The 14,993-nt window shown below is 41.8% G+C and overlaps 1 protein-coding gene across 6 annotated transcripts in view; it reads left to right on the plus strand.

Moving 5' to 3' along the window:
• ANKAR (ankyrin and armadillo repeat containing) overlaps positions 1-14,993 on the plus strand; it is a 95,544-nt gene that overhangs the window by 50,096 nt on the left and 30,455 nt on the right. For 5 of the 6 annotated variants that reach the window (XR_008845096.1, XM_056525594.1, XM_056525596.1 and 2 more), the window contains 5 exons: positions 917-1,977; positions 4,788-4,966; positions 8,224-8,442; positions 9,442-9,579; positions 12,147-12,391. Coding sequence is in view for 5 of the 6 variants with exons in the window: in XM_056525594.1 (XP_056381569.1) it covers positions 926-1,977; positions 4,788-4,966; positions 8,224-8,442; positions 9,442-9,579; positions 12,147-12,391 (1,833 nt within the window). In the remaining variant the exon portion in view is untranslated. The remainder of the gene's footprint in view (positions 1-916; positions 1,978-4,787; positions 4,967-8,223; positions 8,443-9,441; positions 9,580-12,146; positions 12,392-14,993) is intronic. The other variant, XM_056525597.1, reaches the window with a different exon arrangement.

A 14,993-nucleotide genomic window follows, 5' to 3' on the forward strand; every position in this document is an offset into this window, starting at 1 on the left:
TTTTTGGAAGAAGCTAGCTATGAGTTTCTATTGCTGGATAATCCCTTTAAGGGTACGTTCACACGTGCGTATTTTACGCTGCAGATCCGCCACTGAAGGACCTTTGTATGGTGCCCTTAAATGTACCTGCTCAGAGTGGCAATACGCCGCTCCAAGCAGACACACTACAATGTGCGAGTCGCCGTGCATGCGTATTGCAGCGTATTGCCGCTCCGAGCAGGCACATATAAAGGCAGAATACAGAGGGTCCTTCAGTGGCAGATCCGCAGACAAATACGCTGCGAAAATCTGAATGTACCCTAAAGCAACTAGTAAAATTATTACATTGTTTTATTGTAAGTGACAATCTCCAAACCACTTGTGTTTATGCAGAGAGCTTGAAAATGTGTCTATGCCAGTATAATGTAATACTCTTTTTGACTACTATAAACCTGGTTCAAGGATGCATTCCCCGCTTAGCTTATGAAAGGCACTTATAGTCTGACAATAGGCTGCACATAAGTGACACACAAGATGTAAATGCAAGGACATAAACAAAAAGTCGTGAGTCAGAGACGCAGCAGAACTTCTAAATGTTTTTTTCTCCATTCCCATCAGGGCTTTTATAAGTTCTGTGTGCAACCGTCTGTTATCTAATTGTTACTGGCCAGTAAAGTTCTCGTATAATTGTTTGAGATACTTTTAGCAATCTAACCCCTTTATACTGTATTTAGAACCAGGAGCATATGCAAGGAGGCACTTACCATGCATCTCTTTTAACTGTATTGCTGGCATATAATGGTCATCATGTTGAGGTATTTTAAGTTTCTTTATCCAGCATACACCACTGTATATGACACCATTAGGGTCCTTACGCCATTGTTCAATTTATAAGGTGTGCATATTGACAATATCTAGGAATTCTTCTGTGTTACAGATACAAAATATGGCAACCATGAATGACTCTGGGTGGTCTCCTATTCATCATGCAACTTTTAAAAACCATCTTACGCTTGTGGAACGCCTTATTGAATCTTCAGGATATGAACACCTCGAGAAGAAGACCAATGATACTCTTCAAAATACTCCTTTGCTTTTGGCTGTGGCCCGTGGTAGTGGACCAATGGTCAAACTATTGGTCAATCATGGAGCTGATGTCACATACCTGAACACGTGCAGACAGGGAGTAATAGAAATCTCCACTCTTTTTGGCCACGTCAACCTTATCAAATACTTTATAAGTCTTCATAATAAGAATTTAAATGTGTATAAAAAACTAGTAGCCCTTGTAGACCAAGACTCAGAAGATGGTGTCAACCGAGCTTGTTTTATCATCTCAAAATTGACAAGTCTAGCCGAAGATCAAGAGTCAATATGTCATTTAAGTAATTTTGTAGACGAAGGTCTGGTCTTTCAATTGGTTGATGTGCTTAAGAAAAGCATTGCTGAGAATGTCAAGATACAGACTTTAAACGTGTTAAAACCTATCTTGGGGAATAAGAATGTGAGGAAAAAGATGATGGAGGTTGAAGGGTTTCAGGTTTTTGTATCTCTAATCTTCAGTAGTTCGGCACTTCTCCTGCCTGCAGTTATGGGCTGTATATGTGAACTGGCAACAGATAAAGACTTTGAAGAAGACCTTTTGGCCACTGTCATTCCAGCACTCAATAAAGTGGTTTCTAGTTTAGGGCAAGGGAACCAAGAAGATGTCCTGCAGTCCATTTTAAATGTCTTGGACCATCTGGCAGCTGTGTCAGCAGTATGTAAGGACACTATTGGCAAAGAAGCTGGTCTTCTTGGTACCTTGGTAAAATTCTTTAAAACTTGTCAAACAAACTCCTTAATGTTAACTTGGAGTGAAGCTATTGGCAGTATTGCTGAAGGAAACCTAAACAACCAAAACATTTTGCTTAGTGAGAACATTGGTTTATGTCTTCATCAACTTCTAAAGTCCCAGAAGAGAGAAGTCCTGATGTCTGCAGTAAAAACTATTTACAGGTAATACCACTAACACAGAAATGTATTTCATTTTGACCAACTATGGGGTCCAAATTGTACATGCATGATGTCCCCATTGGCCAATAGCAGGGGTCAGATGAACTTGGAGAACTTGTACACTGTTGGGATAACATAGACCAATGTCAAAGGATGACATAGTGTGACCAGTAACTTATTACCCATTAACCCTTTTTTGGCAATCACTAAATTGCCTTTGTGGCAGCCTAGTCTAATTGTTGCACTGATGTTCTGTGCCTAGTATATTGCGTGCTCTGCTGTCTAATAACAACCAAGCTCAAGCTCTAGGTACCTTTAGTCTTAGCAGTTTATATTCTGTGGTCAACAGTGACCAGGGTACCTCTGTAAGCCCATTGGCAGTCCGTAACTACCAATGAAATGGCAGGGCAGATGGGAACCCCCCTGGTCTGCTATATGGAAATCTTAAATGTTTTTTAAACTGCCAAGCAAAATAAAAAAAATATTTGTGGAAAAAAAACATAATTATCACTTCTGCCTGCTTCCAAGATAATAGCTTGGAATCAGCATCCCAGACAGGACATTGCTGCGGCAGACTGGCAAGTCTTGCTCCGAGCTCTTGTCTCAGATGTAGACTAGACAGGAGCAGTAGAGGTATAGAAGTGAAGAAAACAGGAGCTTCAATCAGACCTGCGGAGTACTAGGGGATGGTAAGTAATTTTTCTTTCTTTCTTTTGTGGCCCCAGCACTATATGAGGGTTTTATTTAATGCAAAAATATCTCTATTGTGTTTGGCTAATTTAACAAGTAAATTTCCCAAGTCTACTGCAACTGTTACTACTTAATGGATATTTTCCTCACAGAACAGTTAATCTCCAAGCATACAGGATTCTTGTCCATTTGTAGCTGCATAATGTATTGCTAATATGTGCACAATACACGGGAGTGGATTAACAGCTCCAAGGAATAGGCGCAGGGTATTTACAATGGTATTTACACATCATACATTTTTTTTTCACCTTGAACCATAGCAAAAGCTTATTCCAGGTTAGATCTGGAAGCTCATTCCAGGTAACCTTGTATTTTAAAATTATTTGAAAAAGTGTACAAACCTTTGTGTTTACTTTTTTACATTGTGTGATAGCAGTAATAGCCGTCACATTTGTGTCATGAACTGCAGACCTGCTTATGCTCTGGTCCCTGCTTGCCCTCTCTTTTCAAGACCTGCACTAGTGACAGAGAGCCTCCCTTAGTGTGTTGTGTATTGTAATACATAAGAATATACAATACACTGGGGGGAGGCTCTCTGTCACTTACGCTGCCACCTATGTTTGTGTTTGGAACAGCAGAGATGCTCATGCCCCCCCCCCCCCCTGCTCACTTTGCTAGAGGCTGCCGCACACACAGCGCTAGTGATACAGGGTCTCCCTGGTGTACTGTATATTCTAATGCATTAGAATATACAATACTCAAGGGAAGGTTCTGTGTCAGTAGTACTGTGTGCACCCCAGCACTTTAATGGTATGTTCACACTGAGCAATTTGAGTAGAATATTCCTCTCGCGGAATTGCTTGCCGGAAATTCGCTCTGTGAACATTACCATTGGTGTGAATGGGTCTTTCGCGGACCCATTCATACTGCAGAATATCAGCGGTGGAGAATTCCGCCATTGAAATTGATCTGCGTAAAGAATGAACCTGATTCTTTGAGCGGAATTCCTCAAGCACTGCATTGCTGTCAATGGTGACAGCACAGGGCCGCAAGGTTCTACCGCTGAAGGATTTTGGCGCCCGCCACCAGAGGGAATCTCAGCTAGCGGAATTCTGCGAGCGGAGATTCTGATCATATTACTCAATGTGTACATACCCTAACAGAGTAAGTTAGGGGCCAAGGCATGAGCAGCCTTGCTCTTCCCGACACAACAAACATAGGTGTAAGCTGAGAGCCCCTGTGTTGGTTCGCAACCTGTAAAATGAAATAACACATAAATAATACTGTTTATTTTAATAAAGTTATATTACAAAGTAATAAAAAAAAAATGCCCAAAACACCCCTTTAAACCACTGGTGGGGGGGAGTGAATACCATTGATTATCGAACAATAGCACCTGTCAAGAGGTAGAATATATTTGGCAGCAAATGATCAGTCAGTTCTTGAAGTTGATGTGTTAGAACTTTACACTTGCCCATTTTTTCTTGTTTCTGAGGGCCTTTAAAAAGGTCCAAATTATGATGACTGAATGACTGCGTCAGAGCATTAACTATATGGCAGTTCCTGTGCAGTGTTCATGATATGCAGTTGTTAGTACCTACCAAAAATGGACTGGTCGAACCCCAAGTAGAGCTACAGTGCTACAAATTAAAACTATCACTGAAAAACCCGATGCTAGCTATGATAATGAGGTGTCAGAGCACACAATGCCTTACAGTTACTGTGGGTGGAACTGCGTAGCTACAGACTTGTCAGAACGTTCATGCTGACCCCTGTGCATGGCCCCTGTATACCATGCCATATACAAGGCTTTTATGGTTGGCACGTACCGTACATCAGTAGATGTCTTCAGTGAGTACAGCAAATGTAAAGGAAAAACACAGTATGAACATTACTTCATTTGTTTTGCTTATAGATAATGGAAATTTTTATTAAATCTTTAACTATAAGATATATTAAATCTGTATGGGTCTTCAGCTTCTGACTGTAAACAAAAATGCTGTGATTCACTGACAGCAAACAGAGCACAAAGTTTATCAGAAAGTTGCAGAATTGTTTATTACAGAGAGATTGTATTTCCATAAGGCTGTGCTAATACATATATGTTGATGGTTATTCTCTAGACTAGTGGAAGGGAATCCTCAAGCTCAGACGAAAGTTCTTCAGTCTAACAACTTCTCTCCGCTCATACAACTGCTGAAAAGAAGCAAGTCCCAGTTAACACATGAAGCCATTGCCAAGACACTGTGGGCCCTGTCAGGACTTGATACAGAAACTCAGAGAATGGTGGCAGCCAGAATAGGTCAGTATCAGGTGACATTTTGGAACCTGTATTTATCTCATTATATAAGGCGCCAGGACTTGTGGGTGTTCTGTGTCCTGATCATGAATGGTGGATTATGTGCAGCGAGCTTCTGGAAGGCACCACCAGTAATTCCACATAATTTAAGACTATCAAGTGTCGTCATATTTGCTTCCTCGATGTCCCATTTGACTCCATTCTCCTCCTCACATCATGACTAGAGATGAGCGAATCAAAGTTGACGAACCCGAATAAGTTACAAATTTCTTGAAATATTCGATTAGCAACGAATGAGAATACCACCACGATTTTATCGCGCAAATCGCTTAATTAAACTCCATTTTCTGCTGTCCAGGCAGGTATTTAAAATGGCGGATCCACATGTGAGGACATGGGGCAAGGAAAGCTGGGAAGGCGGGAAGTAAAGTAGGCGGGATGACCCTGAATCACATGCAGGATGCAGCCTATCAGCAGCCAGTCACCCCTGTGATGTCACAGCCCTATATAATCGGCTCGTCATATCATTCATTATACTGCAGAGAGATAGGATGGACATCCCTGTGTGCGTTACACAGAAAAGCTCATTCTAGCAGCATTTCACATCCTAGTCACATCAGCGTTCTGGTGGACAGAGAGCAGTGTTTTTTTCACTGAAAAGGCATTAAACTCCCAGTCACTTTCTTCAGCATTGTATTACAGAGAGGGGCAGATAGCTGTGTGTTGCCTCATACATTTCAACAAGCTGCCTCAACTTCATAAACCTTAGCAGAGGATGGAGGAATAATTTTTCAGTGCAATTCTGTGTCTTTGTTCCACAACAAATCATCTTCTGGTTATACTAGTCTGTAGACAGTATAATACCCAGTGTTACGTTATGCACTCTGGCCACACACGCTGGCCATGTGCGCATGGTCCCCTTACCTTCTGCTGCTGAAGGGGCTGGGACTCGCATCGCAGGACGCGCCCACATGCGAGCCCAAGTCCGTCACTCTCCGGGTGTTTTTCCCGCCTCTGCCTCTCTGCTTCAGCGTGCGTGTCCCCCGTCCCCTAGGCCGCGCGCGCCGGAGCTTTAAGATTTAAAGGGCTAGTACGCCATTTAGTGTAATCCACCTGTGGCTCATTTACAAATTCCTACACCCCCCTCAGTTCCCTGCCAGATCTTTGTTGCCTTGTGCCTTTGAGAAAGCATTCCTCTGTATTGCCTTGCCGTGTATCGGATCTCTAGCTCTTGTGACTTGACCTTGCTCCTCTGCTGCCTACCTACTGAACTCCTGCTTCACTTTGACTATGCTACTGTGCCACCTGCCCTGACCTTCTGTTATCCAGACTACAAGTTGCCTTATCCCTCCTGTGCATAGCATCTCCTCAGCCGCCTGTGTGGTCGAGCCGTGCTAGGGGTAGCGACCTGGGTTCCGCCTGCAGCAGCAAGTCCATCCCGCTTTGCAGTGGGCTCTGGTGAAAACCAGCGGCACCTTAGACTCCGCTCCTTGGTAAGGTTCGAGGCATCTGTCACACAGGTCCAGCGGATCCACATCCACCGGGTTTCCTGTCTTCAGAAATGTGAGTGTTACGCCCAGCAGTCCATTCCTAATAGGGTTTGACAGAGTGCACAGCTTTTTTGTGCTGCAGCACTGTTGTGTTCTGCTGGTGTTGTGCAAAAATACTTTTTTTTTTAAGCGTACAGTTGCGCATTTTTCTGCCCTAATAAGTGCATACCACATACCTACATCTAAGTAGTGTACTACTTTGTACCTGTTAATCTGTCAAGGGCCTACATACTGTCAAAGTCAAAGCAAAAGTAATCACCAGCTGGTGTTTTACTAACATTTTTTTTTTTTAAGCGTACTGTACCGGATTATTCTGCCCCCATAAGTGCATACCACATACCTACATCTAAGTAGTGTACTATTTTGTACCTATTAATCTGTCAAGGGCCTACAAACTGTGAAAAGACAGCCAAAAGTAATCACCAGCTGGTGTTTAACTAAAATACGTTTTTTTAAGCGTACTGTACCGCATTTTTCTGTCCTCATAAGTGCATACCACATACCTACATCTAAGTAGTGTACTATTTTGTACCTGTTAATCTGTCAAGGGCTTACATACTGTGAAAGGACAGCCAAAAGTAATCACTGGCTTGTGTTTTACTCAAATAATTTTTTAAGTGTACAATAGTGCATTTTTCTTCGCTCATAAGTACATACCACATACCTACATCTAAGTAGTGTACTATTTTGTACCTGTTAATCTGTCAAGGGCCTAGATACTGTGAAAGGCCAGGCAAAAGTAATCACCAGCTGGTGTTTTACTAAAATACGTTTTTTTAAGTGTACAGTAGCGCATTTTTCTGCCCTCATAAGAGCATACCACATCGGTACATCTAAGTAGTGTTCTATTTTGTACCTGGTAATCTGTCAAGGGCCCACATACTGTGAAAGTCCAGGCAAAAGTAATCACCAGCTGGTGTTTTATTAAAATATTTTTAAAAGCGTACAGTAGCGCATTTTTCTGCCCTCATAAGTGCATACCACATACCTACATCTAAGTAGTGTACTATTGTACTACTCTGCGGCAGTGATTCTAAAAGCGATGCTTGTAATCTGCATGTCATTCTGAATAACAGTATTATTTCACTACCCAAGCACACTCCATATGCATGTTAGAACAAAACAAAGTGTTCTACACCCCTATTGAGGCTCTCTGTAGTCCAGAAATAGCCATGGATCGAACTAAAATTCGGCAAATCGGTCGAATCGAATTTTTCAAACGTTCGCTCATCTCTAATCATGACCATTACCCTGTCACATGCAGCTTTGTCATCTTGTCACTTGTGGTCTGATTACTGCGCCCCCACCACACACACACACACTAGCACACTCTTTCCTTGACATGAGAAATATAATACAATTCCAAATAGTGGTGAGTGCATTGGTCTTTCTTTCTAAATACGTATATTTGCACTTGGACTTTGCTCTGTGACCAAGATTGCACCACCTGTAAGTGTTGCTTGGGCTGGACCAGCTGCCTTTATGTGTCTTAACCGAGATAAGGGTGCGCAGTGTGTGAACTAGTAGTGCCAGGTCTCTTTCTTCTATACATGTATAATACAATTCCATATGTTTTACCTTTACCATTTTTCTGGCACACACAGGTTCAAAACAAACAATGACCAAAATCACTACCAAGTCCATAGGTCTCTGCATAGGGATTCTGGGCAATGGCATTAAATTATTGAATTAAAACCTTTTGTTTTCCAGGTGTATCTTTGTTGGTTGAATTTCTTTCCTCTCCCTCTTACATTCTAAATTTGGTTGGAACCAGAGGACTGAGCGTCTTGCTGCAGGGACCCTATGACTTGAGGAATGCAGTGATGGCTGTAAATGGGGCCCGCCATCTTGTACGCCTCTTGAGATCTCCCCGCGAGGATGTCGTTCTTAGTGCAATACAAGCCCTGCAGCATATCTGTCTTGGTGTTGGTATGTAGACCTCATTCAGAGATGGCTTTGGGCTTTGGGCATTGGGGGGGGGGGGCATTGGCTATCCTATTGGATGGCAGATAGGCTAAGGTTACTAGTCACAGCTGTGCCCTAATCCAACAGAGCTGTTGGGTAAAACATGATGGGGAGAAAAAGGAATCACCTGAGCCTGATAAAACAGGAAGTGGATTTCAGATTAGAGTAGACTACATAGAAATATTATTTGGCATATTGTATAGTTTATATATTAAATTTTGCAGACTTCATGACCATTAGGTATGGACAAATCTGTTGTCCATACCAACCAGTTACAGCACAACTGAAAAATGAAAGCTGAGTTGTGACACACGTTTGGTGCTCAATGGTTTCACAAACCTCTTCTGTAAAAGATAAATCTAAGTTGAAATGGTTATTCGGAAAAGTAAACAGCGCCTGTCAGCTTTACAGTCAAAGTTACTGACATGTGTGCAAACAAGCAAACTTGTATGCTAACACCAGATAGAAGTCAACAGAACAGAGCACAACCCCAGTTAGAATATGTGTACGTTATTAAAGCCTTCTCCAGGTCAGTGTCTGGTAGCATGTATAGGGGATGACAACTATCAGGATATCCTATTCATACCCATCTGTGCCATACTCAGAAATATAAGTGTAATAAGGCTACTCTACATTCAATTCAGGAAAAGTAGCCTACTTTCAGGGTATATGTCGGCATACTGGCAGAACATTATGCTGACATACTGTATACGTGGAGTAGATGTACTGGGTCCATTCAACTGACAGAATGTAGTCTACTAGTGATGATAATTGGTCAATTTTCAAGCATACATTTTTATTTTTCAGGACTAAAAAGTGCATCAGTCTGAGCTATGAAGCTAAGGGAAAAAAAAAACTGTATACAGTATGCTCAGATATCGACAGAACATACCATTCTGCCACTTTGCCGATGTATACCCCTAACATATCACTGGTGCTACTTTAATATCTTCTCTTTCTCAGGCTTTATTCCACATGGAAAAATCCAGAGTGCTGTAGCCAGTTCCCGGGGGCTGAAGTTCCTCATAGCATTGATGCGACACTCTCAGTCGGAGCGCATTAAAGTGGAGGCAGCACTTGCAATTGCGACTTCAGTTCTGGGTAGGCCTGCATTTTCCATTTATTGACTGAATTACTCTATTCACTAATAATGAATGACCTGCTGTGGCACAGTACCATATAGGCATAAGTCAGTATTAGTATGTCAACATTAGCACCTTGGAAAGCTGGGCTCCAGTGACCATCTGGGTAAAATTGTTCCTTTTGTCCCCTTGTCCAGTAAAAGCACTAAGCAAAATCCGGTGCTTGCGGCAGAGCTCCAGTCACACAGAAAGCAGAGCGAGAGTTTCAGAATTAGACTTCAGCAACAGAAAGGTCTACACTAGTGCGTGACTGGCAACTTGGTATATCATATCACTCCATTGCTGTTTCACGTGTCCCCTTATACAGGACACACAGCAAACCAAGGCACAGTTTGACTGTATTGTATAAGTTTATACAACTGCAGATCTATTTGTGTCAGGAAAGGGGATACATAGACTATACATACTAAGATGGACTAAGTGTTCAAATATCTAACTTTTCTCTTCGTCTCGTCGTAGAATGTCTTTTTCTACTGTACTAACTATATCTAACTAATATAGTTGATAATACATTTTCTTGTTTACTGCCGATGTGTTTTTTGTCAGTGGAGGTCCCTGCGCAAACATTGTGGCCTCTGTCGATTTCTTTTTTTGGAAGGAGGCAAATGTGGAATTGTATTGTTATAACACTATGCCAATAACAGTGCCATATAATTTACATACAGTATCTTTTTGCCCAAGCACTAATCCACTTTGATACTACCCAGCAGTTAGGTGTAGTCCAGTCTCCTCTATCCCCAAGTTGTATTATTTTACTAAATCTATTGGGGTTGTTTTTACTCCTCACAAAAGAGCAACCAGTTATAACTGTCACGTAATATTTTTCTGACCCTCACTATGGTTACTATGAAGAGTGTTCTGCAGCAGAGCATGACATGTTAGTTAATGGTTTCCAGGGCTCACAGAAATTGATTTATCGTCACTAAAATAGGTTCCCTGATTATTAAGCAAGTGTGTACATGCATTTGATATTGTTTTGTCTAATGTGAACCCTGAGACACATAAACACACAGCGGTTAAGAGCGCAATACAGAAAGAGGCTAAATAATTGAGTGTTTTCAGATAATTCATAAAGAAATAAATCTGCAATAACTTTATCCTTTCATTAAGGTCAACAAGTGATATCAGTGGAAAGGTGAAGGTTGGACATTTATGTTTATTCAGGTTTTATCGTAAAGGGGTAGTTATATATTTAAAGGGGTTCTCCACCCCTAGACATCTTATCCCCTATCCAAAGGAAAGGGCATAAGATGTCTGATTTTATCATTTTACTAAGACAAGTGTGTCTTGCCCACAGTCAAGAATGGTGGTGGAAGTGCCATGCTCTGGGGCTGCATAAGTGGTGCTGGCACTGGGGAACTACAGTTAATTGAGAGAACCATGAATGCCAACATGTACTGTGATATACTGAAGAAGAACATGATCCTTTTCCTTCGGAGACTGGGCCACAGGGCAGCATTTCAGCATAATAACAACCCCCAAACACACCTCCAAGACGGCCACTGCTTAGCTTAAGAAGCTGAGGGTGATAGACTGGCCAAGCATGTCTCCAGACCTAAACCCTATTAAGCATCTGTGGGGCATCCTGAAATGGAAGGTGAAGAGCACAAGGTCTGTAACATCCACCAGCTCTGTGATGTTGTCATGGAGGAGTGGAAGAGTAGCATTAAAGCTCCAGTGAATTCCATAACCAAGAGGCCGGAAAATAATAGTGACCACACAAAATAGTGACACTTTGGGCCCACTCACTTTTGTTGCCATGGTTTAGATACTAATAGCTGCGTGTTAAATTATTCTGAGTGGACACAATATTAAACACTGTTATACAGGCTGTACACTGACTACTTTATATTGTAGCAGAGTGTCATTTCTCCAGTGTTGTGACATAGTACATATAGTATAATAAAGTAAAATATTTACAAAAATGTGAGGGTATACTCATTTATGTGAGATCATATAAGAGAAACTTGATAGTAGAAAAGTAGAAAAACAGTTGGCAACTCACCATGCTTGTTCACGTGAGATCCTTCTTTATTGCGGCATACTCACAAATCAATGCAGGGGAGAGACTGACAAGACGGGGGGTACAACAGGTGGGCAACCTCTTGTACCCCCCATCTTGTCAGTCTCTCCCCTGCATTGATTTGTGAGTATGCCGCAATCAAGAAGGATCTCACGTGAACAAGCGTGGTGAGCTGCCGACTGTTTTTCTACTTTTCTACTAACAAGTTTCATTGAACTGTGCATATAGTCTGAGCACCACCCGAGTTCCCCCAGCAGAAACCCTGATCCCCGTATCCACTTTGCAGTCCGTGTACAGATTGAGCAGTGCCGAGACAACTTCTTGTTTCTTTGTCATATAAGAGAAAGACAGACTTCTCTTTTGAAATCCAGTCTTGGCCTTGTATTCAATAATTACAATTAAAAAAACCTGAATGTGTGAACACACCCTCAAGATTTGTCAATTCCATTTGTTGTTATGGGTCAGCTGCAATAAGCCATGTGGGTCTCCTGTAATTTTTCCAGGGCATAGTGAGAATCTAGAGCTCATTGGGAAAGGCTCAGGCTTCAGTTACTCTTACATCCTCCACTTGTTGCACTCATCTGATGAAGAGGTTTGCCTGACTGCTGGAGAAGCTTTGGCTACCTTTGCTTTTAAAAGTACAAGTCAACAAAAGGAGATTATTCAGAATGGAGGATTGGTGTGGAGAGACTTTGCCAAACTCTTAGAATCAACCAATCAGAATCACAGGACGTCCACAGCATTCCAGGTACAAGATAATATCCTCTTCTGGTTATCAAAGGGACAAACCTTACAAGATACTGTATCTGCAACAGTTAGAATGAGTTTACATCCCGCGCAATATTTGTACAAAGAACAGAACTAAAGTGTTGCTTACCATTGCATACATTTTTCAAGCCTAATCGCCCAAGCATGACCCACCCAAGAACATTGTGTACAGATAGTTACATCAATGATATGTCAGTAGTCAACTGTGCACATCACCAGTCTTTTAACAGCAGATAATCAAACATTGTATTTTACAATTAGATGGACATAATTTAATCCAAAAAAGTTACATTTCTAAAGGGTTTTTACAAGCGGAACTGTCTGTTTCCATAGATCAGTGGAATGCATGCTACCTGTTGCTACAGAGAGTTACGTACATGTATAGAGATCACAGGGGTCACTGAGCAGTCGAGCTACAAGATTTATAGTGAATGACTCCAATGTCCTACAGCCTCAACTCATAAAATGCATAGAAACCATGAAATAGACTTGGCAATCCCTGCTATTAATATCCATTCATAGCAAAGGCAACACAGTGGATAGTAAATTAAAACACATTACCAACTGGGCCTTAAACTCCAGGGCCCCAAGGCTAAATGTACACCATTTATACTACTGCTGCCTTACTTGTCTAGCAGAGAGGCTTTTGTGTGCACTATAACAATGCTGCAAATTAAAGAAATAAATTATCTCGAGATAATGATATTCTTTGGAGGGTGTACTAAACAGATATAGAGGAGCAGGATCCTGCAGCGTATGGGAGTCTTCATAGAGGTTAGGGTCTACCCACTACTTCTAGGGCAACTAAAAGTTAGAGATTGGGCTTCCAAAGCAGAAAACTGGTGTAAAATGGCATATACAAGTTATATAATGACCAAACATACTGCAACTCCTCATGTACACAAAGGACAGCTTATCCTGAATGTTCAGGCACGCTTTAAGGTATAACCTACACAGGTGACATACATTAATCATTGCAGTATCCATAGGGGTTGTCACTCAGATTTTCAACCCTCCCTATATTCATGAACAAAGATGAACAGGGCTTTAGGTCTGTCACAGATATGCTGCAAAACATGTAAATAAAACCTGACTGGTTTTATTTATTAACATCAGCAAGTTGAAACTATCTCTATTACGGTCCCTTTACACAGGCAGATTATTGCCGATTGTGAACACCAAGTCACTATATAGTAATTCGATACACGGGCCAAAACAACCTGGGCCTTCCCTTAGAGCACACAACACACCTTACACCTTTACCACACTTTCTCAGACTAGTCTTAGATTCCACTGGGGCAACTCATCCCTCCCCCCCACTACACTATATGGAAAGAATTTATGGATTCCCATTGAAAGGCAGGGTCACATGGGGTACACTGCTCCTCTGGTCAAAGGCACAGTAACACATAAATAGCATACATAAGGATAACAACAACAACATAATTAAAAAATATATATGAATTCTTGGTAAAGTGCTGAAACATAGTTAATATAACAATCAGTTCTCCAGTGCGCCCAACACTTGTGCTGCAGGTCTGCCCGAAGCAGCCTGAAGTCTTAGGACAGCCTTTGGTGCTGGGACACCACATTTCAACCCAACTCTTCACCAGGAGCTGGCGTTGGGTGCATCCGCCATCTTTATATAGGCCCCACGCCGTCACATGGTGCATGTGAATGTGCTAGATCTGATCAGCGCGCTTTACACAGGCCAGTTGTCAGGAGTAAACAGCTGTGCAAACATTGGGCCATTCTCTTTCTTTATTGTCGGCAGCATGGCCCCTGTTTACATGGAGAGATGTTTGTGATGACACGGGGGTGCTAGGAATACCTGATCACTTTGTGACGCCAGGGCACCGTTAGCCTATACACGGTCCGAGGTTGGAGACAGCTTCTCCTTGGCCAGACATAAGGAATAAAGAAACACACCAACATTGGGTTAATGATAACTGTCTTTTACTGAGCATGGTGCAGATGTTATTACACATCAACAGTATGGAGTAGAGTGGAGGGGACGCAGTGTAACCCTTTGAGAGCCCTGTTGCCTTGCTGGGACAAGGTGGTGGTTTTCACCCAATTGATTAATACTGACTTGATATGAGACTGAAGATTTTTCCAGGTCGCTAAGGTTCTGACAAGGTTCTGTAAGGGCTTGACTTTTCACTGTACGGGGGATCCCTTGCAGAATGGATGGATAGGATTTCAGAAGAGATTTGTTATGAAATTCCCTCAGAGCTTCTCCACACACCACTTCACACCTTTACCACACTTGAGCACCAGCAGAAACTAAACTAGAACTCGGGCAGCTCCTCCCCACTACTCTATATAGCTCACAATTTAGGGGTTCTCATTGGGCAGGCAGGATCACATAGGTTTACACTGCTCTTCTGCTCCTAAAGGTAGAACACATGTAAATAACATATTTTACAGTGCACATGAGAAATATAATAAACATTTGGTAAAGTGTTCAAACATATTAAAGGGGTTTTCCAATTAAAAAAAATATTTTTTTCATATCAACTGGCTCCAGCAAGTTAGGCTGCTTTCACACTATAAAGTTGTTCCGTTAAAAGATCCGTTAT

Source organism: Hyla sarda, chromosome 6, assembly GCF_029499605.1.
Source record: "Hyla sarda isolate aHylSar1 chromosome 6, aHylSar1.hap1, whole genome shotgun sequence".
Taxonomy (NCBI): Eukaryota; Metazoa; Chordata; class Amphibia; order Anura; family Hylidae; genus Hyla; species Hyla sarda.